Source organism: Galendromus occidentalis, unplaced genomic scaffold (assembly GCF_000255335.2).
Source record: "Galendromus occidentalis unplaced genomic scaffold, Mocc_1.1 scf7180000076336, whole genome shotgun sequence".
Taxonomy (NCBI): Eukaryota; Metazoa; Arthropoda; class Arachnida; order Mesostigmata; family Phytoseiidae; genus Galendromus; species Galendromus occidentalis.
The window spans coordinates 544,807-572,779 of record NW_003804325.1 but is presented as its reverse complement, the minus strand read 5'-3'; the positions used below and the strand labels follow the sequence as shown (position 1 = coordinate 572,779).

General features: G+C 50.4%; 5 protein-coding genes and 1 long non-coding RNA gene across 6 annotated transcripts; 3 read left to right on the top strand and 3 right to left on the bottom strand.

Annotated features, from left to right (window-relative positions):
- Positions 1 to 1,698: 1,698 nt before the first annotated feature.
- Positions 1,699 to 5,938, top strand: LOC100906828 (uncharacterized). The gene is made up of 6 exons (XM_003738880.1): positions 1,699 to 1,890; positions 2,197 to 2,342; positions 2,568 to 2,655; positions 2,743 to 3,285; positions 3,435 to 3,912; positions 5,883 to 5,938. The coding sequence occupies exons 1-6, from the start codon at positions 1,876 to 1,878 to the stop codon at positions 5,936 to 5,938; spliced, it is 1,326 nt and encodes a 441-aa protein (XP_003738928.1). The 5' UTR covers positions 1,699 to 1,875.
- A 1,753-nt stretch (positions 5,939 to 7,691) lies between these two features.
- On the bottom strand, positions 7,692 to 10,286 carry LOC100906681 (BTB/POZ domain-containing protein 6-B). The gene is made up of 8 exons (XM_003738879.1): positions 10,051 to 10,286; positions 9,835 to 9,958; positions 9,620 to 9,744; positions 9,077 to 9,274; positions 8,779 to 8,996; positions 8,421 to 8,617; positions 8,095 to 8,330; positions 7,692 to 7,988 (listed from the first exon to the last, which is right to left on the bottom strand). Exons 1-8 carry the CDS (start codon positions 10,096 to 10,098, stop codon positions 7,692 to 7,694), a joined length of 1,443 nt encoding a protein of 480 aa, XP_003738927.1. The 5' UTR covers positions 10,099 to 10,286.
- A 3,905-nt stretch (positions 10,287 to 14,191) lies between these two features.
- Positions 14,192 to 19,248, top strand: LOC100906536 (endoribonuclease Dicer). The gene is made up of 6 exons (XM_029113137.1): positions 14,192 to 14,220; positions 14,318 to 14,433; positions 14,558 to 16,227; positions 16,362 to 16,657; positions 16,743 to 18,810; positions 18,909 to 19,248. The coding sequence occupies exons 1-6, from the start codon at positions 14,192 to 14,194 to the stop codon at positions 19,020 to 19,022; spliced, it is 4,293 nt and encodes a 1,430-aa protein (XP_028968970.1). The 3' UTR covers positions 19,023 to 19,248.
- Positions 19,249 to 20,088: 840 nt separating this feature from the next.
- On the top strand, positions 20,089 to 21,148 carry LOC114828562 (uncharacterized). The gene is made up of 4 exons (XM_029113136.1): positions 20,089 to 20,121; positions 20,262 to 20,474; positions 20,673 to 20,867; positions 20,954 to 21,148. The coding sequence occupies exons 1-4, from the start codon at positions 20,089 to 20,091 to the stop codon at positions 21,146 to 21,148; spliced, it is 636 nt and encodes a 211-aa protein (XP_028968969.1).
- Positions 21,149 to 21,531: 383 nt separating this feature from the next.
- LOC108865141 (uncharacterized) lies at positions 21,532 to 22,231 on the bottom strand. Its single transcript, XR_001951250.1, has 2 exons — positions 22,076 to 22,231; positions 21,532 to 21,896 (listed from the first exon to the last, which is right to left on the bottom strand). It is a non-coding gene; the product is annotated as an uncharacterized LOC108865141 (long non-coding RNA).
- Positions 22,232 to 22,746: 515 nt separating this feature from the next.
- On the bottom strand, positions 22,747 to 23,724 carry LOC100900524 (uncharacterized). The gene is made up of 2 exons (XM_003738840.2): positions 23,275 to 23,724; positions 22,747 to 23,110 (listed from the first exon to the last, which is right to left on the bottom strand). The coding sequence occupies exons 1-2, from the start codon at positions 23,722 to 23,724 to the stop codon at positions 22,877 to 22,879; spliced, it is 684 nt and encodes a 227-aa protein (XP_003738888.2). The 3' UTR covers positions 22,747 to 22,876.
- Positions 23,725 to 27,973: the final 4,249 nt, after the last annotated feature.

Genomic DNA, 27,973 nt, shown 5'->3' with positions numbered 1-27,973 from the left:
CAAGCTGCGAGCATCCACGTCGAGACATACTTCGATACCTGCGAAGTAGATGACAGATTCCAATACATCGGGAATTCCGCTTGAGGAATAAAACTTTCCACATGAACGAGGGATAGATTCTGCAGGGTGGAATTTCGCTCCGATCAACCTCGGAGATGGGCGCGACTGATTCCTGATCCTACTAAATTCGTTCTGCTTTTTAAGTGTATTCGCAGATCCATCACGAAGTAGGACACTTAGCGATCAGAACACGGTCAAACACGCCGCTGGAAATGAGGACCCAATGCTTTTTCGTGCTTCGCTTCGTTCTAAAAAGGTATGATTAGGCATCCTCAGCATTGTCTGAAGGCTAGTGGTCCGGAGGATCCAATCTGTAGAACACCATGAGTGTTTTCCAGTTCTCGGATAGTGTCGTGAGGAAAGTTCCCCGCTACCCTACTTTTCTCCATTGGTATACCAACGGGTTCTAGGAATTTCAAAGTGCAGCTGAAAACGGAAATTAACCTTTCTGACGCAGCAACTCAACATTTTTCTCCGTTTCTCCGCAGTTGGGGTTCAGCCTCTCGAAACAGGATGCGACGAAATCAGTCGTGGTCTCGGATAGACTCACGGAATATGAAAAGTTCCCCTCCCCCACCAGAAGACATGACATGATTCTCCGCCAAACATGCAGGCTTATCTTCTCAAATAGTCAAACGTCGGCGCTGCATGGGAGACCCCCTGCCTAAGGAGGACAACTTGCTAGCGACAAGACGAGAGTCTTGGCAGGCGTAACGACGAGTGCGAGAGCGAGAAGAGTTCCCAAGAGCTTCAACAAGAATAGAGGGGACGAATCGGGGGAGAGTAGCTGCTCATCCGGAGTTCTCGGTTTACACTCGATAGTCAAACACCGATTATGGTTGGTACCGGAGCACGCATCATGTCTCGAGAGATAATGATGATGATGATGATGATGATTTATGCTGGGCTCGAGACGTTGGCAAGGGCTCGTCGATTGCAGGGAGTCGATGTCGCTCGGTTCTAGGTCTTGAACTCCTCATTTATCAATTACGAGTTCATAGGCTTTTCCGAGAATCAGCTAACATGCAATCGCAGTGCGGTTCCGGCAGATCAGTATACTCTTAGCGGCATACTCTGACTTTCCAGCTTGCCTTCTCAATATCGTGCCCGCAACCGCTATTGTCGGCAAGCGGGCCTAGAGAGTTGAGAATAATATAGGACCCTCTTCCGCAATGGATCTCCAGATGGCGCATCTTCCTCGATTCGTAAAAGAGAGGCTGACGATGCGTTCGCGTTGGTTTCTCCAGATCCAGAATAACATCGACTCCTTCAATCAAATCGAACCTCATTGCTCACACGCGAGCTCGTCAACCGGTGCGTCTGGGGAGTCGGTGTTCCAATATGGAAATATTCAGGAAGTCTCTGCCATGTATATGCATTTAATTCACTCATCGCGTAATTCAAGATCTTATACTTGGGAGAAGAAGCGTCCTCGCTCCTCAGCGGTTCTGAACTCGACGGGAGTGGATCGTGGATATACCTAAAACGGCCTCCGTTCCGTGAAGACGGCGCGTCGGGTAGGAAGGATGGCTCGACTCATTTGAAGGATCATTCCCCGTGGAACCCGAATCATGATCCTGATTTCCGATTCGGGTGTTGTACATGCGTCAAAGTCGCTCCGACCGTTTGTGTACCGTCGAGATTCGGCACGAATGTGTGCACGCTTCGCATTTGCTACATGCACATGCGGAACGAAGCTCAACAGAAATCGCCGAGCCTGCATCGTAATCATCCCAGAGGTCACTGTGGCGGCATAAGTTCCGAGTGAACGGCTGAGATTTGACTTCTTCGGATTAACCCCATCCCCTTCGTTAAATGGAGGCAGAAAAGGTGAGATCCCCCCCGAATCGCGAGAATTCGAGAAACCCCACATTGAAGGGTCTGGACCTCCCAGCAGTCGGAAGCAAATTGTTCCCCATGAAGCCGACCCGTCCGGCTCGGATCCCTCCGTCCTTTTCGAATGTTATCGGCTATGCAGATTCTCCAAGAGAGACTCGCGGAACAGCTGCGAGTGGATCTCCCGTCGCTGACGAAATTTCGCCATTTTCCATTTCCTCTGATCATTGTAATCTGCGAACGCTAGGCTTTGCTCGCGTCTCGCGTCTCTAGGGACTGAGGCGTCACTTATCCTTACAGCAGTGTCGAGATGGTGAACCCTGCAAAGGCGTTATCAAGAAGCTCTTTCCGTCGAAACGATATGGATTTGCCGTATGCGAATGCGATAAACACACTGGAGAAGCACATTTCAATTACTCGGATCTCGACATATTGGAAGCAGAGAGGTGAGAGCGCAGAATCCTTCAAGTCACCCAACCTTCTCCCTTATCTGAGTTGACCGCTTCCCGACTCCGCTGCCCAATAGCTCCATTTCGGGAACCTCACCCGAGAGCTTTCTCAGTGGATCTATCATGGAGGCTGAACGAATTACGGAGGACCTACAGGATTACTATTTCACCTATGTCGTCTGGAATAGCGGTCCGTATGAAAGAAAAATCTCAATTTTCAAGGGCGTGCTTGGTTGTTGGATGGCGGATAGAGTTCCACGTCATCGAGCAGCACAAGAAAACAGATCACTGCGACTATCGCGCTATTCAAGTGAGTTCCGAATTCCACAACGGTTGAAATCGAGTTCCGTTCTTTCTCATTGACATTTACTCCGATGAGCAACAATTTTTCTTTCAGGTGAAGCCTGTCGACGTGATGGTGGTTCAGTGTGAGGTCACCGAAGTGTGGGAGAATGAAATAGCGCTCCTAACCTGTCGGGAATTGACGGGGAAGATCATCTACGTTACTAGAAATAAATATAATGGGAAATTCGAGGTTGAAGCCGTGACCAGACGGGATACATGCCGAGCCGCCGTGACCTGGGAGCAGATGAAACAGAAAAAGACGTTCGCTCTCCATTGTAGTCAAGACACTGTCTCCCCGACCACTGGCTCGCCGTTCAGACACAAATTTAAAACACCTGAAAAACGGTCGCGCCGAAACGACACTCCTAGTTTCTCCGACACATTGCATACGACCGGAGCGACGACCGCATCGTCGGGCTTCGGAGACGAACTATTTGGCGAACAATCAGGTGCCGAGAATTGTCTGGCAAGCGTCGATGAACAACAGCCCAGGACTTTCGGAGCTCCCGCGCTGCGGGTATTGCGAACCTCAACGCCAAAGATCGAGAGAGCGGCGCAAGCTTTCGAGGGAAGCCGGTTTTCGACGTCCGCCAGGGTGAGTCATCGGCTGCCAGCGCTATTCCGTTCGCATTCATGTATATATATCTCGTAACATTCATTCAACTGATGTCTATAATGTCGAGGAAAAGACGCATCCCGCAATCCGGACAAGAGATATAAGTTCGTACCTCTGACGGGTTTCAGGCTTCACCGCAGTCAGCGCAAGCCCACAACATCAGCCGAGCCAACAGCACCGGGAGCATTTGCGGATCAGGATCTTCCAGCCAGCCTTTCAGTACGAAGTTCCACAACAGCAATTGCCTGTTGAGCACAGAGGGTCAAGGTTGTAACAATGGTTGCCATCATGGAACTGACGCGGGTAGCGGTAATTCATTGCTTCGACCCGGCGAGTTTTCGATGAGAGAGGGACGTTCCATCGGCTTGCGTCGGAACTTGAATCGGGAATTCGACAGATGTCGCGACGATGCTTCTGAGGTGCGAAGAACTCACGTGTCCCCATCGAAGAACCAGGTTTTCATGGATTCTTCGGCGATGATGTCGATGCTCAGCTTGGGTGAACAGAATAATGTCGGAATAGTGCCCGGAACGACGCCCCCAAAAGACCAGGGGGGTTACTTCCAGGAGTCTGTTTTCGGTCTCTACGACCCGAACCGCACGAACGGTGAGATGGAAATGTATCGTAATTCAACTGCCAATCAATCTGCAAGCAGACCATCTTGGGAATCTTCGCGAGAAAGTTTCTTCCCCTCGAGTTTCGATCAGTCACAAGGCAACACCGAGGCCTGCCGAGCCCGGTGTCAGGAAAACGAGAGCGGTAAATTCTTCAGGTCTCCCTCCAATCTCGCCTTCTTCGGTGAGCCGAGCTTGGCTCCGGCGACGGATTTTGTCGACATGAATATTTCTCGATAATATCATGCTTGAGGGATATTCCTGTTGTCTCCCGATCAGCATCCTAAATAACATGCAACTGTTCATAATCTATGTGCTGAATCCATACAACAGGAATCCCGTTCATCGATATGCGAGTGACCTGCACTGTGAGCCATAGATCCATAGTTGACGACAGTTTTAAAGGAGATAATATATATATACGCTCACATGCTCAAGATTATTCCCAGTCGCTCACTTACGCCCCCCCCCCTGAAAATCGTGACGCAGCCACCAGAGGGTGGACCCCCGATGTTCATAGTTTGCGGCAGTTAGATAGAAGATAAGCAGATCCATGTACAAATAAGAGAGAAGCTGGACCGCTTCATTTACCCCGTCAAATGAAGTTCGACTCCAAGGAACAAAGAAAGAACTGATCGAGTTTCGATTCGAATATTAGTCGGAGGACACCTGATGAACCGACAAAGAGATATTCGCTAATCGCCAAACTGAGTTATTGACTTCGCTCGACTATGCTACAGTGTACGCGATCGTATCGGCCGTCACGGTTCATGGGCAGAAGCGAAATTATTGAATTCCATTATGCTGACTATTTCCTAATATAAACTTTGACGCTAAGCCTTCTCCACTGCGGTGCAATATTCTTGAGTTCTCCGCTCCATTTATAGTCAGAGATTTTCGGGTTGGTCGGGTTGAGCCGATTGATCGCGCTAACCTACTTCCATAGGCCCGTCCGAAGCTTCAGAGTTTCCGAAAATTATAGTGGTCTCGCACATTGACGGTTCCCTTAAACTTTCCCCGAACCCCATCACTTGGAGTACTGCCGAAATTGCGTTAAAGATGTTCACCTATGTATCATAGATCGACTGACTGACTCTCTGGACCATTGATGTCGCTTATTTATATTTTCACGCTTTTCCATCGCTGTTGTGGTCTTCGGTTTGTACGTTGTCTCATTGATTAGCGGTCTTCACCTCATTTCTTCTGAACGATAACCGGACGAACGGCGCCCATGACCAAGGTGGAAATATTCTGTCGAAGGAAATTGAGCACTTCAAGATTGAGAATTCTTCGGAAGCTTTACTTGAATTTTTAGCACGATCAACCGTGGAGGAATGTCATCTTACCTTGGAATATAAATACAAATTCATCCTCAACTATCGGCGATCATTTGATTGTGGAGTCCTTACATTGGGTTCATCGCCAAGTCGATAGTGCCCATCGTGGCTTGTTCGATGAGCCTCAAAACACAAGACGATCGGGAGCGAGGTAAGTTGAGAGCAGATCGCTCGCTCATTCACGCGCCGGGATCCCGCGCGGACAAGATGCGAGCTCTCTTCACCTGCGTCACTAGACACACAGCGTACAAGGTGCTCCGGTCTGACCGCACAAACGGTCCCATTGATTGGGTATATTGTTGAACTTGTTTCCGTAAGACGATTGTCTCGGATGATTCATCATTAGGGCTAGGCGTTTGTGGCGGACTTTTTTCGGGAATATCGCGGACCTGTGGTGGATCTCCCCAGCAAAAATCGCGGACTTATGGCGGATGCTTTGTCGACGGATCGCGCTAACTCGGGAAAAAGACAAGGGCAGCTTCATAGCTCCGAACAAGCAAAACGAAAGCTCATGCTTATGTTTGTCTGCTGTCGTCAATTACCTTGCGCAACCTAGGAGGCTTGAAGCTAGGACCAGAACTCACATTTCGTCACTGTTATGATTAAGCATATTGTACATGCTAAGATTCTTACTTTTTATACTACGTCTATCATCTCGAAGAACAGTCGCGCATTTCCTGAAAGATCTCTCCGCCGAAACACTGTTGCCGGGTTCACTCAGACAAGTCAGAGCGATCTTCGCCAATTCGGGAAAACGAGCCGTCACATTTATCCACAAAACTATCGGATGAGACGAAGCCTCGAGTTTTCTCTCGGCCGACAAGTATAGTCGGAGTTCAGCCTTCCCCGGATCGTTTTCCTCGAACCACAGTATATTTTCGATGACGTAGCCGGCTTCGATCTCGATTGCTTTCAACTTCGCGGGGTCGAATACGCGACAGGCGCGGAAGGAGTCCGCAGCGGATAAGGATATCTCGCCATCGATGGTTCCCTCGGAATCTATCGAACGGGATGCGGGGTCTGTCACGGGAGGAGTCAAACTGATCATGTTTATCCCGTGAAAAAAACTCCGAAATTCGCGGAAGGTGGGCATTCCGGCCGAAAATCGCGGATTTCATGGCGGATGTGGCGGCCGCCACAAACGCCTAGCCCTATTCATCATTCATCAGTCAAGCTCTTCGATAACTTTCTTGCGCGAGATTCCATAGTTACGGTACCAAGAAGCGCTGATATTACCGCATGAGCATGAGTAGGGTGAATGTACGGGTTTTTGGAAACCAAGGGGAAACCCTATTTATTCCCAGCTCGGGAGGGAAGGGGAGGGAGGGACAGTTTCGGGACACCGCATAGAAGCCTATGGGACGATACCGTGACCAGTTATGGAACACTATGTTGTATCCCGAGTTCCAAAAGTGGTACGTGTCCCATACTACTGCTACTTTTCCCCTATCGAGTTCCCGTGAAGGCACTGGGAGTGATAAGTCAGATTCGTAACGGATGCGTTTATTCTTTATACGAGAATGGCTCGATACAAATTCGGAGGATTACCCCGCGAACCACATACAACGGATGGCAGTGTTTCTCTATGCTATCTAGGCTTACCTATCAGAGAACTACCGCGATGTGATAAGCTCAATTCTCGTATTTCGTCGCTTCTCCGACCGACGAGTGGCTCGGTTTCGCATGTTTTCATAAACGAAGGGAAGGTCTCAGTAAGCCTAATATAAAGTGAGCTAAATATAGTATGTAAGTCACGTAAGCAACTAGTCCAACGAGTGGACTTCACGTTCTTACGCTCGCACAGTTTTTCTCTCCGATGCATGCCTCCGCTGCGTCTCCAACTTACAATGGATCGCGAATATCCGGGGGCTGGAATGCCATGTATCTGATTCAAGCGCTGGGGAATTTTCGAGAAGTTGCGGAGCTTTCCAACGAGGGGGCCTTTGGTCGTAGCTATCCTTTCCAAGCTACTGATCAGTCGCGCGGAGGGGCAGCCGCTCCGCGTATTGACCTTGTTGGGTGGCACAAAGAAAGCTTGAACGAGATTTGGGCGAGCAACGAATCGATCATGAAGAGCACGTCTGGAAGCATCTCACTCAATTGAAAGCATCAAGAGCATTGATGAGTCCGCTACCGAATCGAGAATGAATTCCGGGACAGTCGCTGGTAAATTCGATGAAAAATATACCAGGATGTCTATGGGGGTACGAAGGATACAAAGTCCAGCCGAAGCCAAAAAGAGTGAGAGGCGAAAACGCAAAGGATTTCTCATTTGGGCATCTATAGCTTTTTGATGCGATGGAGGAATCCGCAGCATTGAGAGAGTTCCTTCCCTGATCCCGATCCGTCATCCAGGCTCTACGAAGAAAGTGAAGCTTGCTCTCCTCTCTCCGACCTATCCATGTGTGTAAGTATCTCTCCTTAATGATTGAATTTAGAAGTAGAAGAAAACGTCCGAGATCTCGAGAATCTCAATGACGTTGTTCATATGCGGACGCTGGTAAGTTCCGTAAGCGATTGTCACGCCCTCGACTACATCTTCCTTCTTCCTGTTCCGCAGTGACGGGATTATAACATCGTCACTGACCACGTGAGAGAGCTGGAGCTCGAGTTCGTACTCCAATCCTTTTCGAATGAAGAAAGGCTTGGTGAGCTTGAGTTTCACATCTTTTTCCTTACTGAGAGCGAAGCTCACTTCGCATTCTTCGCGCTCTCGTCGGTCCTCCTGTATCTGTGCACGGAAAGAACGTAAGAGAACGTGAAGTGAAAATCGAGCGCCGGATATCTTCGGCGCATCGGAAGGGGCTGGTCGACCTTTCTACCGTCGTAATTTTTACCTTGTAGCTGCACCGCAGGACCCCATCGTATTTGTGTGTGCGGACACTGTAGGAGCCCAGGTCCTGCCGGAGAGGGAATCCTATACCGGTCACGAAGATATCGCGGGTAAGAACTGTGAACTTGATCCCGATGAATCGCAACGGTCTCGACGGTGGGTGGAAGGACACGGATTGGTACCTCCGTGTAATGAAGTGTTCCGGAGGGCTCAACCTCTTCGTGCCCTCGGCGCTTATTCCTGGAGCAGAACGATGCAGCTTTCAATTAGCCACAGAGCTCCGTTGTGGGAGACGTTCATAGTTTTCCAGGAATTCCTCTGAATACCCGCCTTTCGGTAGTGCAACTATTCCAGGTATCGCCATGTTCATGAAGACAGCGTAGCACTCGTCGCGGGTCAGCAGACCGCTCTTGGCCGGGCCTTTGCAGAACTCCTCGGGGCTCAAAGCCAGGAAACGGAGCTGTCCGACAACGGTGTCGCCCATACATGCTCGAATGTTTTCTACTTCAGACTTGTCGAGTCCTCTCCTGAAACAAATTCCAGGAACGGTCAGAAACAGGGTGGCGGTCGTACTCTCTTCGCACAACCCATCCTCGACTGTGACATCGCTCGTTATTCACTGCTTCACTGTGTTTTGCACATCTCTCGTCCGTTGGGGAATCGGAGGGAGCTTGGCTCCAAACGATACCTGTTGCATTCCTCAGTGGCCCACTGCAACGATGCTTGGTACAGAGCGTACTCGGAGTATAGGTTCAGGTATTTTCTGTGGACGATCGTCTCTAGCGTACTAGGCTGGACATTCGGGAAGTTGTCTGCGGTGAGGACGTGGTATGTCTGGCGATCGATGATGTTGAGGCATTGGAAAATCAACGTGTAGGCCTCCATTACGGAAGCAAACTCGAAAACCTGAGAATTCGTGATCGGGTTTGTAAATTTTAATTGCCTTGATCCGAAGTTACCCTGCAGATCGTTGACTCGACCTCTACCTGGCAGACGGTGGATGGAGTCACGTTCCGTTCGATGAAAGCGAAACAGTCTTTCAGAAGATGCGGTAGAATGTATTTCTTCGCGGCGAATGCGGTGAGCATTGCGTCATCGACAGTCTCCAATTTCAGATTATCGGTGTAGGCATAGCGCAGGAGGTTCTCGAAACCGATCGGCGCGATATCCGAAATTCGGATCACCTGAGAAATGATCTGAGTTTGAGCGACGTTTCACGGTCTCGTTTCCCCAAACGCAGTGTACGGCCGTGGAACTGAGACGTGACTCGCTTAGGAGCCACGCTCTGCTTCGCAGACTACCCTTGACCCGCACGCCCCGCCGCCGAGCAGGACAGCCGTAATTTTGGCACGATTACTAGACCACAACATAGAGCTCGCGGCAATCGCCCACTCTGTCACTCACTCAGATATCCTCCGAGTCATGGAATTGTACCGCTGGGGAAAGAGAGTCTCCCAACACCACAACTTCCAGGCTTCGTAGGACTCGGGGACACGGACGAGTTTTGAAAAACTAACAGAGACACCAACCTTCGACTTGTCGGCCATATCGCCATAGAACATGGCCTCGAAAACAGGACTGGTCATCGCGAGTAGAACCCGATGCCCAACGTATTTCTTCGAAGCCGAAGGCGGTCCGACGATGAATGTTACGTCTGAAACATTCAGTGAAATTGGAATCAGGGAATCTCACCGGAGGGAAGGGCTGTCGGGAAAAACACGCCCATGACCACGCTCCCACCCACCGGTAAATGCTTTGTTCTGCAGCAGCGAGCTGGTCCTCTGCAGAATCTTGTCGGACTCCATCTCGTTGCCACTGATCTTGGTGTTCTTGAAAGCAAGATAGTCCTTCTCAGACAGATCCTCGCCCTGTGAATACAGAGGGAATATAGTAGGTTGGGCAAATTTAAGCCCGTACGGGACTTAGAAGGTTCATGATTCATAAGGCTCACGAGCCTTACGTTCGGCAGATTCGGATTAGGAGGGATAGGTCCTGAAGAGGTTGGCATCCCCGTTGATGTTTATAGTCCTCCCCTGGAGACGGTTCATCCAACTAATCCGGACGAGAGAGAACGTTTCACCGCTGGAACAGGTAAAGTTTATTTTGCGCTATTGAACACGCCCGCCCGCCTCAGCGAAAATGAGATCTTCCTTGAGCGAGGAATAGGACCCCAGAGCTCTTGCCCCTTGTTTTGACTTGACGCCAATCTACGAGACGAACACACGAATCGTCATCAAGACTCTCTTGGACGGATTCTCTCTGGAGAGCCTTGGTATTTGCGTTGGACTTTGTAGAGGGCAAGGATCGCTGTGTGAACATTGAAGATCCTTGAAAACTATCTCGGTTCCATTCAACTTCCATCACTCCATCGCCCGTACAATATGTCCTTGAATATTAATGATGTGGATTCGTCCCCTGGGCGACATCAAGCTCGTACCACAACCAGCCTTGAAAAAGCGAGCGGGGCAGGGTGCAGATCTCATTCGAGCAATTTGCACGACTTTCTGCGAACACGGGTGCACCATTGCTGGTCTGATTAATCGTCGAGAGAGCTGGTCACGAGCTCGAAACTTGCTTTTTCAAAAATTGAAATCCCAGACGACGATGCGTGATTAGCAACTTCACACATGTGTATGAACAGGGATACGAAAAAATAGATCATGTTCTAATCTAGGTATTGACTAACTGCGAATTAGGGACTGGAGCTGGATCTCGAAAGTAAGCCTTTACTCCGTGGCCGCATGCAATGTTCCGCTCATGAGACCATAGAGATCAGAATCCCATGCTAGGAGCCTCTCACACCGGTGGTTACGCCGCTCCGGCGCCGTCTCCACCATGTCGAATTTCGCTGAAATTCTTAGTCTGATGCTCTGATTATTTTCAGAGCATGTGAGGATGAGCTCGAAACATCCCGGCAGACGCTTCCAGTCGATTTGATGGCTGTCTGCCCCAACGATCAAATGAGATAATCTCACTCCGGTAAGGGATCAAGTTCGTTCACCCGATTCTTTTAATTTAATCCGGCGAGCACCGAGCATTCTCCGTGTACCATTTCAATCCCAATAAAGCATCATTGGCCCCGATCTGGGAACTCTACAGACGAGCAGGCTTCGCTCTATTCCTTGCAGAGGCTGTTTCTCTCGCATTCGTCATCGGAGACGCAGATTCAGGCTCGGGCTACGTAACGGAAGGCTACCGGCCCCTCTTGATTATTATGCACCGATCATTCGGCACGCGGTGGAGGGACGTGCTCCTCTGGGCAGCAACGCGCTGGTTCTTCTGTTCGACCAGGTGGCTGCGATTGCCAATTTTTGGGCCGATACTGAGTGAATTATGCAGATAAAAACTTCGAACCGAATTTCAAGGTCAAAGTCAAATTGTCCACAACCCGACCGCGGCCTGAGTTCCGAGGTCGAGGTCTGATTTTGCGGTCGTTTCACCGAGTCTGAAGTGACGCCTGCGAGGCTCCGGGAGCTTCGGATGTTCTCGTTAATGCCCTCATCATTGATGGTGGATACTTTCGAGAATCGGCGATTGGAAACGAGCGTTGCCGAGTGAGCTTCGCTGTGCTGCCGTGACTCTCGCTGAGGCCGGAGCAGTCTACGACAAATCTCAGCCACTTCACATATCTTTCAGCTGTCTATTATCGGTCACGAACAAGCTGGCTTCATCCCCGGAAGCGAGGCTTCTCCCGATGCGGAGTATCGACAAATTCTCTCGTCGGGGTCGGGGACCGTGCTATGAGAAATTTTATGAACGGACGGACATATCAAGGCCACGTCCTTGACTATAACTCTGTCAATTTTCATGAAGAGCTCATCACTCTGAATTCAGATGCGCTTCCAAACTCTAATTACGGCTTACTTGGGATGGTCTTCAGCACCGTGACGTGCTGATAACACGGCTTTTCTCCGGAGCAATCACTTGACTCTGCTCGATATTCGGTTTAGGTTGTCGAGACACGTAAACATCAGACGCGCAATTCGGAAGCCGTTCGGAAACGTGACGCTCTTGCTTTTCGAGCTCTGAACGATTTGATGGTGCCAGGTCCATGTGGTGTCAGGACGAGGGAGCGTGTGGAGAGGGTTGTCGTATGGGGACCCTGACCAGGATACCAAGGTCGCGGGGGAACACGGGGCGGGCATACGTAGACAGGCCATTGTTAAGGGTTCAGACCAAATGGGTTCTTGAGAAGAGGTGTCCGCCGATCGACCTACAAAGGTTCGCATCTTTCTCAGCTGCATGGGAACCTATATTTTGCCCAAAACTCGATCAGTAGAGAGAAATTGCCCCGAGCGGCGAGCGATTCATAATAGAGACAAAGAGAGGATCACGAGCGGAGCCACTCCTGTAGATTAGAGCTGGCTCTAATTTGACGGTGACACAGGTATAAAAACCATGGATCACGCTTTTCGCTGATTCTGATACTCGCCCTAGATCGTTTTCAATTTGCTGTGCGAGTTCAAGAGGATGAATTTCGATGCCAGGAGAAGATCGCCGGACTCCCATCCTTTTTCCAGATAGATCATAAACCCATGGTAGTGAAGATCGCGTGCTTTGCGGAAAACCACGGGCTCTGATCTCTCAGAGCTGAACGATTCCTGTCCGGGAGCCCCGGGAACCGTCGCATTGGCCCGAGCGGATTTGAGCGATGAAATCAACAAGCGGTTAAACCACAGTCTGAGTTGGATCAAGTGTTTCGGAGTTTCTTTTCGATCATTCTGCTTTCTACACGACACGACATATTGCGATATCGAAAATCGGGCTGAGGAGATGACGGTGTATGTATCTTGCGCTTCTGAACGTGTTTTTCCGCTGCCGCACACCAAGCGAGACATTTTGTCGGGGAGCCGTCACGTTCCGCCAGACCTGTAGTAGCACATGCTCGCCTGATGATCGAGAACAACGTGCTGACTCGCATGCGCATGATCGAGGATGAGAAGCCACGCGATTCAGAATGCGTAACCGCTTTCCTCATTCGGGAAGGTTGCGCTCTGAGTTAGCTCAGAGTCGCAAATTTCTGTTCGTTTTGGGGGTGGGGAAAGGGGACTCGAAGTCTGGATGGAATCCTCGTTACCGGTGAAGGTGTAGGCCGGTCTGCCCATTCGACCGCTTACTCATCTTCACGGAAGGGAATATCCTTCATCCAAGACATGTTCCCATGGCGAAGAGGTACGAGCGGAAAATATAGCCGTCGGACGACCTTCGCCGCACCGTGTCCAGCTAGATCACAATGGCCGCCACTTATCCGTTTGAGGTCACGTTTTCTTCTCCGATCGGAGTGGATCCGACCGCGCGAGAGAAATTCCGACGCGACGGTCTGATTCTCACAAGGACAGAGCTTTGTCCGAGCTCTCCGGAGCATTTGATGGGCCCTCAATGAATGTCTCACCTCTTTTTTTTCGGTTATGCAGAGGCTATTATCGCCACAAAGAGTGGAGAGGATCGACTCAAGGTCCGGGAGCGACCGGGCCTCAGAGGGAAGTCATGCCCCCCATCCTGTCCGCAATATAATGGCCGCTCATTCCCCGAGATTCACCCGCCCAGAGGAACCCTACCGACCGAGACAGGAAGCCTCTGCTGTCACTAGACAGGAGGCATCGCCTCAGGACCCGATCACGACCTGACATGTCCAAGTACCTTCCGAAGAGGGCTGATGAGGTTTCGGAGAAAGAAATGACGCCATAGGGTTTTAAATTGACGCGCCGGCACCTACGGGATCAGCTGCCTCCCTTGATGCATGCATGAGGAGAAGATGAGGAATGGAGCCGAGCGCTAATTCTCTTCTGTCATGGAGCAGCTCATCCCAACGTTCTCAATATAACCAAAGATCGGTGTGCTTGCCTGAATGAAAGGCACGCATCTAATGAAGTGATCGAGAATTCAGATGACGTGGGAGAACGAAGTGAAAGCGTGATATCGTAACATGTGCTCCCTTATACGCGTTCGATATGTGGAGTCCTGCTTGACGCGAGATGTTTTCTCAGTCAGAAGTCAGTGAACACTTCTCGCGATATGACTACTGTCAGAATTGATCACTCTCGGTGAGCTTGTTCGAGCATCCGAATTTAGTCGGCGAGGAAAATACCGGTCGAATCGCTATGGGTTCTCTAATGCCTCCGGAGGATGAGTGAGTAGTACCGATGCGGTTAACCCATGAGCTCATGCAGAATAAATTCTTCAAAACTTCAGACTTGCATTCGAGACTGTTCCCTCTCTTGTTGCAGAATTCAGCTCGCGCAAACCACCGACAGCGCAATCTGCGAGCTGGCAGCCCGTCACTTTCAATTGGAGCTGTTTGAACTCGCTGTCAAACAAAACGTCATTATCTGTTTGGGAACTGGTGAGTTTCCCGGGATAATTACCTGCCTCGGATCGAAATCATCCATGAGAAGTTGCTTTGAGCCCTTTTATAGGTCGACGATGTTCTCGAAACGAATCAATCCGAAATCTCTTCCGATTGCCAGGTACCGGGAAGACGCTTGTTTCCGCGTTGCTGATAAAAGAACTCCTTCACCAAACGCGAGAGCGTCTGGAGAACGGAGGTCGTCGGAGCGTCTTCCTCGCGCCCACGGTCCCCCTGGTTCAACAACAAACCGCTTACCTCAAGCGCCATCTCAACGCAAGCGTTGCCAGTTTCGTGGGGGCTATGCGAGTCGATGATTGGACGGGTACTCAATGGTGGCAGGAATTCGATCAACATAACGTGCTTGTCATGACGCCCACCATTCTCAATAATATCCTCAACGCAAACTTCGTTTCAATGGCCAACATAAATCTTCTGATCTTCGACGAATGCCATTGCGCCACCGGCAAGGATCCGTACGTTCAGATCATGCAGAACCACTACATGTCGACGCATCCGACGAGCCGTCCGAGGATCCTCGGCCTCACCGCATCTGTTTTGAATAAGAGAGTCAAAACATCTGAAATGATGGATAGAATCGAGGAGCTCGAGTGTAAACTGGGAGCGAACTTGGTCACGGCGTTCAGCGCGGTGGACTACATCACAAGACCTAGAGAAATCATTGTCAAGTACGCGCACAGGAACGAACGTTCTCTCGTGACCCCTCATCCGAAGGCGACCGCCTGGGTCAATGAAATGCTAGCAGCGGTTGGACCTTTCGGCTGTCTGGAAGTCATCCGGAGGAAGATTCGTCAATTGAACAACATGATCCTCAGTGAAATCGCCGCGGAGCACAGGCTCAGGGAAGCCAAAGAGCTCCGACAGGCCTACGAGATCGCCGAGAGAACCATCTGCTCGTGGGGGGCGCCGCTGGAAGACGCCAGCGAGAAGGCTTGGAAGCTCATGAACGTCCTCGAGGCATTCAGGACCGTCGAAGAGGAACTCTGCGGCATTGTGTTCACCGTTGAGAGATCGACGGTTTTCGCTCTATGCAGTTGGATCAAGGAGATGATAAAAAAGTATCCGGAGCGTTGGGGTTTCCTCCGATGTGACTTTGTCATAGGTCAGCATGGGATGACCCTCTACGGTCCCGAATACAGCGAGAGCTTCCAAGTTCCGGACTCCGATTCCATCCGGCATCAGGAGAGGGTGCTCCAAGACTTTCGCAAGCGGCAGTTGAATCTTCTGATCGCAACCTCTGTCATAGAAGAAGGGGTGGACATCCCTGCCTGTAATCTTGTGCTGCGTTACGACCCCCCGAAGAACATGCGGTCGTACGTACAGTCGCGAGGGAGGGCTCGCGGGAATCCTTCGATGTATCTACTCTTCGCCGACGTCAAAGCAGCGCCGGTTATCCATCAAGATATTTTCCAATTCAAAAACATCGAATTCCAGCTGTTGAGGTACTGTAACGCACACCACCGAACGCCGATCGAATCGTCTCAGATGTTTCTCCATCTCTACAATAGATCCCATCTTTCTAATATCTATTCGAAAGTTCATCCGAACAACTGTCGAGCGATGATAACGCCTTTCGCGGCTCGTCAAATTCTTCAGTGGTATTGTGATTCGCTGGGTTCGGATCGATACACGCTACAGAAACCAGACTACGTATACGAAACAGCCGCGTCGCCAAGTAAGCTGGTCCGTTGCGGAATCCATCTGCCTCGTCAGAGCCCTCTGCAGATGATCGTGTACGGCGCCTGGGAGGAATCCTCTCTGACAGCGAGGGTGAGTGGTTCCTATGGGGGTCCGACTCCTGTTTTTCCCCCGGATATTTTCTTCTCGAGCTGATCCTATTCGCTCGCGCCCTGTCTGGGCCGAATCTCTCGCAAGCTTAATGACGAGAGCGATCACTTCCGCAGACATCTGCTGCGATCAATGTTCTCAGCCGACTCTACTCGCTCGGAGAGCTGACGGAGCATTTGCTGCCTCGCAAGAGGAAAGTTGCTCTGGAGGTCACGATCGATGAAGTGAGCGCCGAGGTGGCTCAGCTCTTCAGGACTGGGCCCGCAACACAGACTAATTTAATATTATGTCCGCGACGGATGAGCTCTTCACTGCAGCCGACGTCGGTTCCGGAGTTACCCGTTGATTTGATCCTGTACAAATTTTCCCTACGAATCGACAAACTAAACGATCCAGATCATCTAGACAGCAGGTGAGCTCGAACGACGACCATTCGTTCCGCGACTCTGTCCGTGTTGTTTATATAATAACATAATGAGCTGATCGCATATCCGCAGATACATGGATCCCGCCGATGAGCCGATATGCATGGGTTTGCTGGTTAAGATAGCGCTGCCCGAATGCGTTCCCGAGTTCCCCGTTTATACGAGGGCGGGGACGGAAATGGTTGCGGTCGACAAGTGTCGGATGATTACTTTGCATGAATCGCAGTATAAGCTCTGTGCCGAGTTCAACAGATATCTATTCGACGAAGTGCTGAGAATACCGTCGATGGTGTTCGATGAGGAAACCATACCCGTCATCGTGCCAGTCCTGGATAACAATGTCCACTGGGACCTGATGGAGTTGGCTGTCTCCGACGTTTCGGAAATACCGCTCTCTGAGGACTCCGTTGTGAACATCGAGGCCACTGAACTAGGGCCGAATGTTCATGAGAAACGATGCTACGTGGAAAAAATTTTCTCTAAAGACGACGGGATCGTCCGGGTCGTGCCCAAGAGAGTTCAGAAAAGATTAGAGATGATCTTCCCGCGCCACGAGGACCGCTTGGGCAACGTGTCGTTGCGAACTACTAAGCGAAAGCCAAGGAGCTTAGCTCCGCGACTGGCGTCTAAATGCAAAGTCGAAAAATTGTCGGCTCCTGTTTGGAACAAAGCAACCTCTGTCCCTTCGATCATCTATCGTTTGAATCGCCTCCTCGTCGCTGACGAGCTTCGTGTCGCGATCGTTCGGGGCTCAGGACTCGGACGGCTCCGTCCACTCACGCCATGGAAACCTCTCGAGATGGAGCGGCAGGCTGGTCACCGACGCACACGACTGGAAATGAAAAGCGATATCGTTCGCAGCATGAAGTTCAATGTACCGACAGACCTTGAAAACTGTGACGGACCGTCCCCGGCAGACATCCTGAAAGCCTTGACCCCGCTGTACATCACAGACATTGTGGATAGCGAGCGACTCGAAGTGATCGGTGATTCTTTCCTGAAGATCGCTGTTACCCTCCATTTCTATCAGGAGCTCATTTCCTCGAACGAGGGAGAGCTCACCACCAGACGATGCCGCATCATCTCGAATATGAGTTTATTGCAGCACGCCGTACCGAAAGGAATACACGAAATGGTAGAGTGCGTGAAATTTCGAGTCCGTGTCAATTTCGTTCCGCCCGGTGCGCAAGAGAGAGCCCTCCTATCGGGTCGATGTCTCAAGGCAGACGTCGCAGAGATGTCCAGACGATCTCAGTACTACAAGAGCAAGATGTGCGCGGACTCCGTCGAGGCCCTCATAGGCGTCTATTTGGAGAAGTGCGGGCCCGTTGGTGCTCTCGAGTATCTTCGATGGTTGGACATTCCTCTCGGTCGATACAATGAAGGCGATTTCCTCGACCGTTTCGAGCTTCCCCTTCCCGAGCCTCTCCGAGAGGACAAGAAAGCAGACGTGGAGCGATGGCGGAAAGAGATCCTCACAGTGCAGGAAACGCTCGGCTACATTTTTCAGAATGAACTCCTCGTTCTCGAAGCCATAACGCACAAATCCTATCGGTACAACCGCCTGACGCGGTCGTACGAGAGGCTGGAGTTCCTCGGCGATGCAGTGATTGATTATTTAATTTCGAAATATATTTACACGGCGGATTCTGATTTGAATCCCGGCCAGTTGACCGATGTTCGCGCTTCACTGGTGAGCAACAACACCTTCGCCGCGATTATAGTGGACAATAAACTACACACGGTGATGCAGCATCACTCTCCCCTCCTGCTCAAGCTGACGAATCGTTTCGTCGAGTACAGGGAAACCGAGAAGAGAATCGACATCTTGGCTCATATGATGGGAGAAGAGGACGAAGACCTGGAAGATCTTGAGCAAGTTGACATCCCGAAGCCTCTCGGGGATTTGATGGAAAGTCTCATGGGAGCTGTTTTTCTCGACAGCGGGAAGGATCTAGACGTTGTGTGGGCTGTGTTGGTGAGATTGATGACGGAAGAGTTCATGCGTGATGCTGTCATCAATGTCAGAGTAAACCCCGTTCGTCAGCTCAGTGAAACGTACCCGGACTCCGTCGAGTTCACTGAGCCGAAAATCAACGACGACGCAAGGACAACCATGACGCTTACAGTCCAGGACAAGGTGAGAATGCCCTCCAGCGTCTCTTCTTCCCTCTCGAATTTCTGAAATATTATGAATTATGATGCTCTCCGATTTCTCCGAAGAAGCTCTATCCTCAGGTCTTCGAGGCTACCGCTCGGAACAAGAAAGTTGCGAAGGTTGTGCTGGCGAAGAAGGCCCTTAGATATTTCCAACGCGAGAAAGAGAAGCAAGATCTGGTCGCATCATGGTAGCTCCAATCGAGGACTTCTTGTACGTCTGATCCATCGGGCCCTATTCGAGGGCCAAAAGTACATAAATCACCTACGGCAGCGGCTCTCCTGATCGGAGCGAGAAGCATTATCCGGTGCCGGATTTTGCCGGGAATCCTTCATCGCTCTGATTCCTCCCTGGGTGCCATTGCTCTTTGTTCAATCGCTTCGTTATCTCGTCAATAAAGCAAGCAGGGTCTAGCTTGGGTCGCGAACCTCTTGTTGGAATTTTTCAAGTGAGCAAGATCACGCCGGCGCCGCTCGCTGGAACGAAGACGACTGCATGGGCGACTCGTCTTTTCGGAAGCAAGAATCTCGACGTCTAATCTGACAAGTCCGCAGAGAATCCGGAGGGCTCCGCTTATTTGAGATCTCTCGAAACTACATCATCCTGTTCCGTTTTAGAGGACGATCTGATCATGCAGTGCGCGAGACAGTGAACCCGAACGGATCGGGGCTCACAAAGAGCGATCAGCGATTTCAGTGGACGATCCCAAACGTCGGCGTCGATGCGCCTATTGAATTGAACAATCGAAGCATAGCATCAGGCACAGTTGTTGATTGTTGAATCGATGTTGATCATCGTATGCTTTGCAATCACCTGGATCGATGATGCGTTTCGACTTCGAGTCCGAGCGCGATGATTCAACGCATCAGTTCCTCCTTCCGGAGGAGCGCTCGCCGCTGGAGACTCCCCCATTGTAAGGGGGAACTGATCGAATGAAGTCCGCACGACTTCCGACATTTGGAAGAATCTATCCCAATCGACGATGTGATGTCGAGGGGACCGGGAGCAGGGAGAAGTAATTGACGAGCGAGGCTTTTCCGAAGACTTTCTAACGTCCCTCGCCGCGGGTCACGAGAGAAGTTTACTCAAACAATCCCGACCAGAATTCGGTCACAGCGAGAGTGAGCGGAGCTGGCGTTTCAAAAAAGAATAAACTTTCTAATGATGGAGTTCTCAAAAAATGCTGGGCCTGTGAAGTAAACATCGGGCTTGGCCGATATATGTCAGGGAGAGGACCATATTTGGGCCAGTCCTGTCGAAATGTTTGATGAGCTCAGTCTTCTTATGCTCTGTGTAATGCTAACGAGCAACGCGGAGCTTCGGGGAGGCGCCGCTGACGGTGCTTCGGAGTCATTGTCAGTGAGAAGTCTCAGCCGATCTCGAAGACAGGTGTGTTGGATCTGCTTCCACTCGCTGAATTATTCCAAAACCAGCATTCGAGGTCTATAGTCCTCGTTCGACTCCAGGCGTCGTTTCTCTGCATGGGGAATCGCTTCGCAACGGCAACTTTGAATCAAGCGCTCACCCTGAGCCGTGAAGCCATCAAGAGGGGCGAACCTCTCCTCGTGGGCACGTACAAACTCGGAATAGTGGATTTGGCTGATGGTCGGCTATTCAACTCCTACACCACTTCGGTATTCGAAGAGGTGATGCTCACATCCATATGCGTGGCTCCATGGAGCCTCACATGCCTGTGTATATGCATGACATACATATAAGTGTTCAAGTTCATCTATCCGATTTGAACAAGTTCCTTTCCCAAATAATGAGTTTTCGGAGGAGATAATCTTCGGGATTCCTGAGAAGAAGAATGTTCAACCTTCGACTCCGATTCGAACTTCCAGGCCAAAGTGCAGTGCATCAACAAGACCATATATTTATGGGTTCCGATTTTTTTGAAAGCCCCGCAAGTCCTTTTCGATCTCAAACTCTTGACCAACATCGATGCAGGAGAATTTCTCCTGTATTTCGACCAACTCTTCGCTAATGTAACGGTAGCTATTCCTCGGCCCCCGAAAGTGCCCGGTGCGAGATCAAAGGTGAGCTTGCCTCTCGTTTGCTCGGACGATTCGATCATCGATTCCGTTCGTATCGAATATGACCTCATCTCTGGACACTTCCGCAGGTTCTGAAATTCCAATTTCTAGGCTCACCCGGGATCGGGTTTCGATCGCCTACCCGCGGACCCCTGAGCGCCGCTTTCAGTGCCGTGCTCAACCTTCTTCTCAGAACGTTCAAGTTCCCTGCGGAGCGTATTGTAGAAATCATTATAGAAGACCGCCTCATGCGCTACCTCGAAAACAATGATTTGCCACTCTGATTTGTAAGAGCAGCGCCGTTGCTCGAGATTCGACGTCGAAAGTAATACTTTCGCATTCCGATGCTCGAAGTCTTCCATTCCTTGTTCCGTAGTCAGATATACATATCGCAGGTTTCTCCCCGCCGGCTGTGCTGATCAGATTGACCGGAGAGACCGCTCTCTGGACCTAGTCTCCTCTCGACGGACTCCATGGGAACGGGGTATCTACTCCGCACTCGTCCGAAAAAATTCGACAAGCTACTATGGACGCGTGATATTTTCTCTTCATAATGATATGAGGAGTGATTTAACATGTTTGCGGGTCCCAGATGGATCTAAGCAATGATTTTATGTGAAAGCGAGAGATCGTGATGAAATCCCACCAGAATGAGTCAGTGACGTCGCATCATAGAAGTTTTATTAACCGGGATAGATCCGAGTGGAATATATGTTCATGTGTGTACAAGTTATCTGTATACTTCGCTCAAATTGGAAATCGGAGAGACCCTGGAGACCCGCGTACGAGAACGCTCCTGACGGAGACGTTCGACTCCGGCGTGCTCTCGGTCGGAATGTCCTTTCGCAGACGCTAGGAAAGAGTCCTCGTACGCGGGACTTCGAGCGGGGCTCCGTGCCGACCATCATCATCGCGACTCCACAGGTAACAGTAGTCGTTGAGGGCGCATGGTCTACCTCTCTTACCCGCTCGGGATCTCCTTCAGCTCTCACCTTTCGAAATGAAGCTCAATCGAGTACGCGCCCGAACCGTCTGAAGCTCGCGAGAAGGAGAACTCAGTTAGGAGAGTCGGAATACGATCAGAAAACAGGAGCTTGCACAACGTGGCTTATCAGAAAAACGAATCAGCATAGATATCAGCAATTGTTGCGTCGTTTCGTTCATCATTTGGCTACAGCAATCGGTACGCGGATCTTCAGTGCGGGGCTCACCTGTGATTACGCTTGCAATGCCTCGTTATTCCTCAGAAGAGCAGAAATAATGTCGGGCCTCCATCCCGTGACGCTCACGTGCTGCGATTCGAGCGCATCGTGGAGCGGAAAGCGCAGTATTTTTGCCGTTCCTCTTTTCGTCTGCTCTCCGCAAACGCTTTAGCAGCAGGCTCTCCGGCTCTCTCGGCTGAAGAGCCAGCAGCGCGGCAATCGATCGGTACCTCCGTCGCCCCCTGGCGGGAGGAGCTAGACCCGCGCACAAAAGGAACGATCGAAGCGAGTCGCTCCCGTCGAGCCTTGAACACTTCGGGAAACGTGCACGGAACGTTTCGTTGCAGGAAGTCGACCATGCCGAGGATATCATACAACTTTGGTTTCTCGAGCCGGAGTCCGTATAATTACCTAGGTGAGGGGGCCGGATACCGCCGGGGGGGGGGGACAACCACTTCGCTGGGACGACAGGTCTCGGATTCCATTGATTTTCCTGTCGGAGAACTCCGAACGCCCCTCGTCCGGCTCCCGGAACGCCAATCGGGATGGTTGTCTCGTTCAATTCCGTCGGTCCTCCCCGTGTGTTCTCCATTCAGATGAAGGAGGCTTCAAGCTATATCCGGTTTCCGAGACGCACTTGCCCTCAATCGGGAGGACAAACCGAAGCTCAATGATGGCGTTCTCCTTTCATTTATTCATCGCCGGTAGCGTACCTGCTTCTCTGCCGGTCGACGAGGCTGAACTTAGAATGTACAAAATATGTCAAGTGTGCGTTTCCTCAGTCTCCCGCTGGCTGTTGCTAAACAAAGATCAATCTAAGTCTTCTAGGCCTCCGACAATCGGCTTCCCATGCTCTATGGGAGGAGCGTCATCTTCGTTGTCTGAATCTTCGTGATTATCTCTGTGCTTTGAAAATACGTCTGTCGATGGGAACGTCTCACTGAGAAAGGCTCCGCTGACAGGATCCTGACTGAACTGCGAAGCATCTTCTCTGTAAAAGTTCTTCGACAGAGTCTGCTGTAGCGCAGCGATCTTCAGCGAATCCTGGAAAGCGAAACGGAGCTCAGGAGAGGGTTTGCCATTTGCGAATTGGAAGGGTTGGACAGAGCTTCAAGCCTAATTCTCGAACCGAACTATATGTCTGTCACACGGATACGATCGGAACGATTCCCCCGCTCGATTCAAAAATTGCATCCCCAAGGGCTTACGTGCAACGAGAGAGCGGGAATTTCTTTCCGTGGAGGTCCAGGTTGGAGATTTGGATAGGATTTCCAGGTCGCTGTCACATCGGATTTCATCGCCGTTGGACGTATCGGCTCCTTCGTCGTGCTGAAGGGCTTGAATTTGGTCTTTACGTTCCGATGTTGCTCTAGCTTTTCCAATTTGGCACAGAACTTGGGGAAACTATGCTCGTCACTGCTCAGAGAGCTGGACTCATCATGCTCCCCGCCCGGAGAATCCTCCACCGCCATGGACATTCGTTCCAATTCATCTGCAATCTCTGCGACGGCCGCGGCTCGCCTCGACATCTCCTCTTCCGCAGCGACGAGTTTCTGCCTCAGTTTCTGGCCGTGGTCGCGAAGTTTATCAACGATCTTTGAATTTCCCAACACTTTTTTCTGTCTTTGTACGAGCTCCTGGAGCTCTCCATCGGTCATGCTGGCGACAACGGACGAATGTTCGCTCGAACTCGTCACTGTCGTAGATCTCGGCGTCTGCGAATTCACGATCATGGCTGAATGTCGCTCGTGCACGAGGCGACGCGTTGGGGGAGTCTGAATCGATCCGAACTAGATTTTACTGCTGAATCTCCTTCCGAATCCTCCAGCAGAACTTTCGATGACAATGTTTTCGGAGATTAGCAGACGACATCGGCAGCTGAGTGACATCGAATCATAAGGCGCCAGATGATCCTTCGAGATAATACGCTATACGCGCCTTCGGTGTTCCCTGGGATCTATCTAAATCGACTCCGAGTCGATTTGCGGGACCAATACTGGATCTATAGTTCCGTCATCCCTCAACATTGTGATCTTCTGCGTTTCGTATCAGCTTCCTTGTTCCTTGTCTCACGACTCACGACCCGGGAAATCAGCGATACTCAACCAGCTAACGAAGGCAAGAAGTGACTCCCGATCGCCGAGCGAAGCAAGAACGAGCAGAAAGTACGAAATATTCTGATCGAGTCATCGACAAAAGTCCGGCCTCGTTCGACAGCTCCCGTGAGAAGTCATCTCTGGTGTCTTACTCTGGAGCCGATTTGACAACCTCCATGCTTCCCCTCGTAGAGGCCAGGCACCAGGCACGGCCAACGCGAAGTAGGAAGGCTCCGAGGCCTTCGGAGACGCATTCCTATTGGACGGGACGATCCTATGCTTTCGGACGGTGAAACAAGAGCATTGCAGCAGGAGTCCACAACACAGAACAGGTGTCTGTCGCTGCATTCGGACAGGACCGAATATTCAAGATGCGTCGGAGCATTCAGACAGCTCACCCAAAGAGCTGGATACCGTGTTCGCGTCCCACAAGCGTCGAGAAAATGAGCGCCGACTTCAAAGGTCCGGAACGAAAACGCTCCCTTGAAGTGGAAGGCGCGATTTTCCTTCATCATTCACGCAGTGCCGAAAAAGTTCCTTGACATCCTGCCCATGGTTTCACGCCTCTCGATCGAGGACGATGAATCCGACTGACATCCGCATTTCCTAGCCCACGTCCGAGCTCATCTGGAATCGGCAGAATCAATCGAGCCGCGGGCTCCGGGGAAGGAGCGAGATCGGAAAGTCTCCTGCCTATGTATCAAGCGGGAACAAGTCGGGCTTTCTGGTCATCACAAAGTTCTCTTCTGATTAGGGGAAATGGAGACTCCTCAAGAAATCTCGGATGAATTTCTGAAAATACGATTGAATTCGCTCAATTGTTCCTGCTATCCGCTGCATGGAGTGGTATTCGAGCATTTCCCTCGCTTGAAAAGTGTGATGACCGTTGTGTCATCCCTTCGACTATAAGTCCACGAAATTCCCGGTCCGGAATGCTCTACAACTTCCCGTGTTCGTTTTCACATCCAATTTCATGTTCGACTGTGCAGCGAAAGCGAAACATATATCGTGGTTCCTTGTTCCAGCAGAACCGTTGCGCGGAATCGCATGCAGCTACCCGAAAATGGATCTCATTCCATGTCACAATAGAGAAGAAGGGCTTCTAGTAACAACAGGAACGACCAATAAAATAAATCGAGAACTATGAAAAATGAATTTTAAGGAACAGGCATCGTGAATCTATCTATAAATACAAACGATGATTCGACAAAACTCGACTTCTCGAAAAACACTATGATAAGCTCTCACTCATCTCACTCGTTCGGGAATAATAAGCCGAATTCATTCCTATCGAGTTCAAGCGAATGATTGCAGTCGTCAATGGACTTCCTGTTCCATCCTCCCAAGATCGAATTTAGATTGAGCGATACGGTTTTGAGGCAGCATCAAGGCGCCCTCGATTCTAATCATTGACGACTCACGGCTAAACGAGTCGAAAAAGGAGGACCGAAGAATCGTTTTCCGGAATATTGTTTACTGAATAACATACTCATGTTCCCTCTATGAGGGGTCCGACTAGGGAAGCCGGAGCATCTAGTTTTCCTTCCGTTTGCAATACCTTCTACATCGCGTTGGATGAGTTCTACTTCTATTCACCCCGAATTATTGGACTCAAAACACCCACCAATAACTCCACTCCTCCACACGGCTACTTGGTATCATTTCTCTTACCTTCTGAATGGGAGACATCATCTTAGACATAGTTGCTTATGTTGAACTAGTGATTTTTTTATTTGCGTCCAGGTGGGAGCTAACAGATCTGCCCTATCACCAGCAGTGATAATTATCTTGAGTCCATTTAGTCTCATTCGAAATCTAGCTTTAGTTCCGAATGTTCAAGCATTCCAATTACTACAACCAAAACACAGAGCCAGGTCAGCTCCCGAATGGCCAGTAATCAGAAGAGATGCTCATCCGGTGCTTGCTGAACCGATTGAAGTCTCAAGATGGATGCGGTTGGGCTTCGAGGAAAAACTTCGATTGAAACTGCCCTCGCAGATCATTCTTCCCGCGGTCGTTTTTTCACTCATTCATCCACCTGGTCATATCTTACAATGACTAAGGACTTCGAACTTCACAAGATGAAGTCGTATGAACGCGGAAATTGATCTGTTGATCAAACTGCAGCCCCACCTTCCTTTCGGTCATCACGTTGAGTCTTTTCTTGATGCGAAGTTGAATGCAAGTATTTTCTCGCTCCTTCTCTCGCAGCAAAAGCGCAAACGGACACCCTTTCTCTTTTATGAGCGCCACGAGCAAAAGGAGCCACCCCGAAGAGGCAGCCACGGACTTCAAACTTTACATTGTGCGCGCAATTGTTCTGGTATGGATACTGAAATCTGAACAAGCTCGGTGATCGATGACAGCTCCGTATAGCTCTCGGTGATACCTGTGCGTGATTCGGATAGCGGTTGTGAAGTTTGTGCCTACTCAGAGTGCAAATCGTCGCAGCATGAAGTTGTTCTTCGGTATCTCTGTGGTACGTAGTGAATGATATGAATTGGACGAACCTTCCTACCACATCGGGTTCTCATGTCGGTTGTTGGAGCTCTCTCGATTAGGATTCCCTCCTCCCTGTGTTCAGAGCTCCAGAGCGCGGCGTGACGAGGTAATATAGGACGACTTTGGAGCTCTCATGTGCCTTGCGTTGATGCCTTGCGGTGATAAAACGTTGCTCTGAGTTTCGGCGACATCCAGTCCGATCAGGGATACATTTCGTTAAATTCTCCAATCGAGAAAAAGCCTCTCGTGCCCCTGGAAACTTCCGTGACCCTGAGATCACGCCTGTCCCGCGAAAGGCGGCTTCTCATCCAATGCATGAATTCTGAGCTTCCCATGGGGATCATTGATCAGTGATCAGCCAGGCAGATATCGATGACGAAGGCTCGAAAACATCAGCGGATTCGACGCTTCATGTATCATATTCAAGTCTAAAGTCCACCGCCTCCGGTTGAGCCTCCGGATCGTTAAGACCTCATTGGACCAGTCGTCGGAGGTTGAGATCGACGCGTCTCTCTCGACTTCCGGGGAGTGCTTCAGATAGGGGGAGACTTCGCGAATTTTCCCGAGTTTCCGACAGCAGGGGCGCTCCGTGATAAGCGAACGCGTTCTTTTTCAATGGTTCCTGAACAGAGAACATTCCACAATGAGCGACGCGAATCAAAATATCTAGCAGTTCCACAGTGAGCACTTCGAAAGAAATTGGCAGTTGAGCGCACACACTTTCGGAGCTGGAAGCTGTTTTCTGTTTCTTTTTCTCCTACTGTTGAACGATCAGCCCCACCCAATGCGGAGGCGGATCCTCTTTCACAAATTGCTGATTCCCGAGTCGATCAACTCCTTCAAACTCGTGGAAACGGTCTGCCCGCCAGAAATTTGCTCCTCACGGGCTCGGAAGACCGAACTGCCCCATCACGTCATTAATTGAGCGAGCTTCGAAAGGCCTTCCCGGCTCCTCCCCGGCGGATGAAACTTTTTTCTCACCTCTGTCCCATCCAAATTTTTAAACCAAGAATGGAGTCATATACTTACGGGATTTCCATTCTTTATGAAGATTCGAAAGTGCTTAACCCGGAAACCCGCCGGACTGAATCGCGGCAAGTCGTACGTAATTTCTCCACCGTGCGACCAGAATGAACGGGTCAACGAAATATCCGAAAATATCCACAATCAACCCCACGTCTTCGTGTATCATAAAGCCAACAAATCGAACTGACAAACCACCTCTGATAGTTATTCCTTCCTCTCCGAATCTTCGAAATACAGTCAAAGCTCGTTACAACGACCCCCATTACATAGAACGAATTCCTCG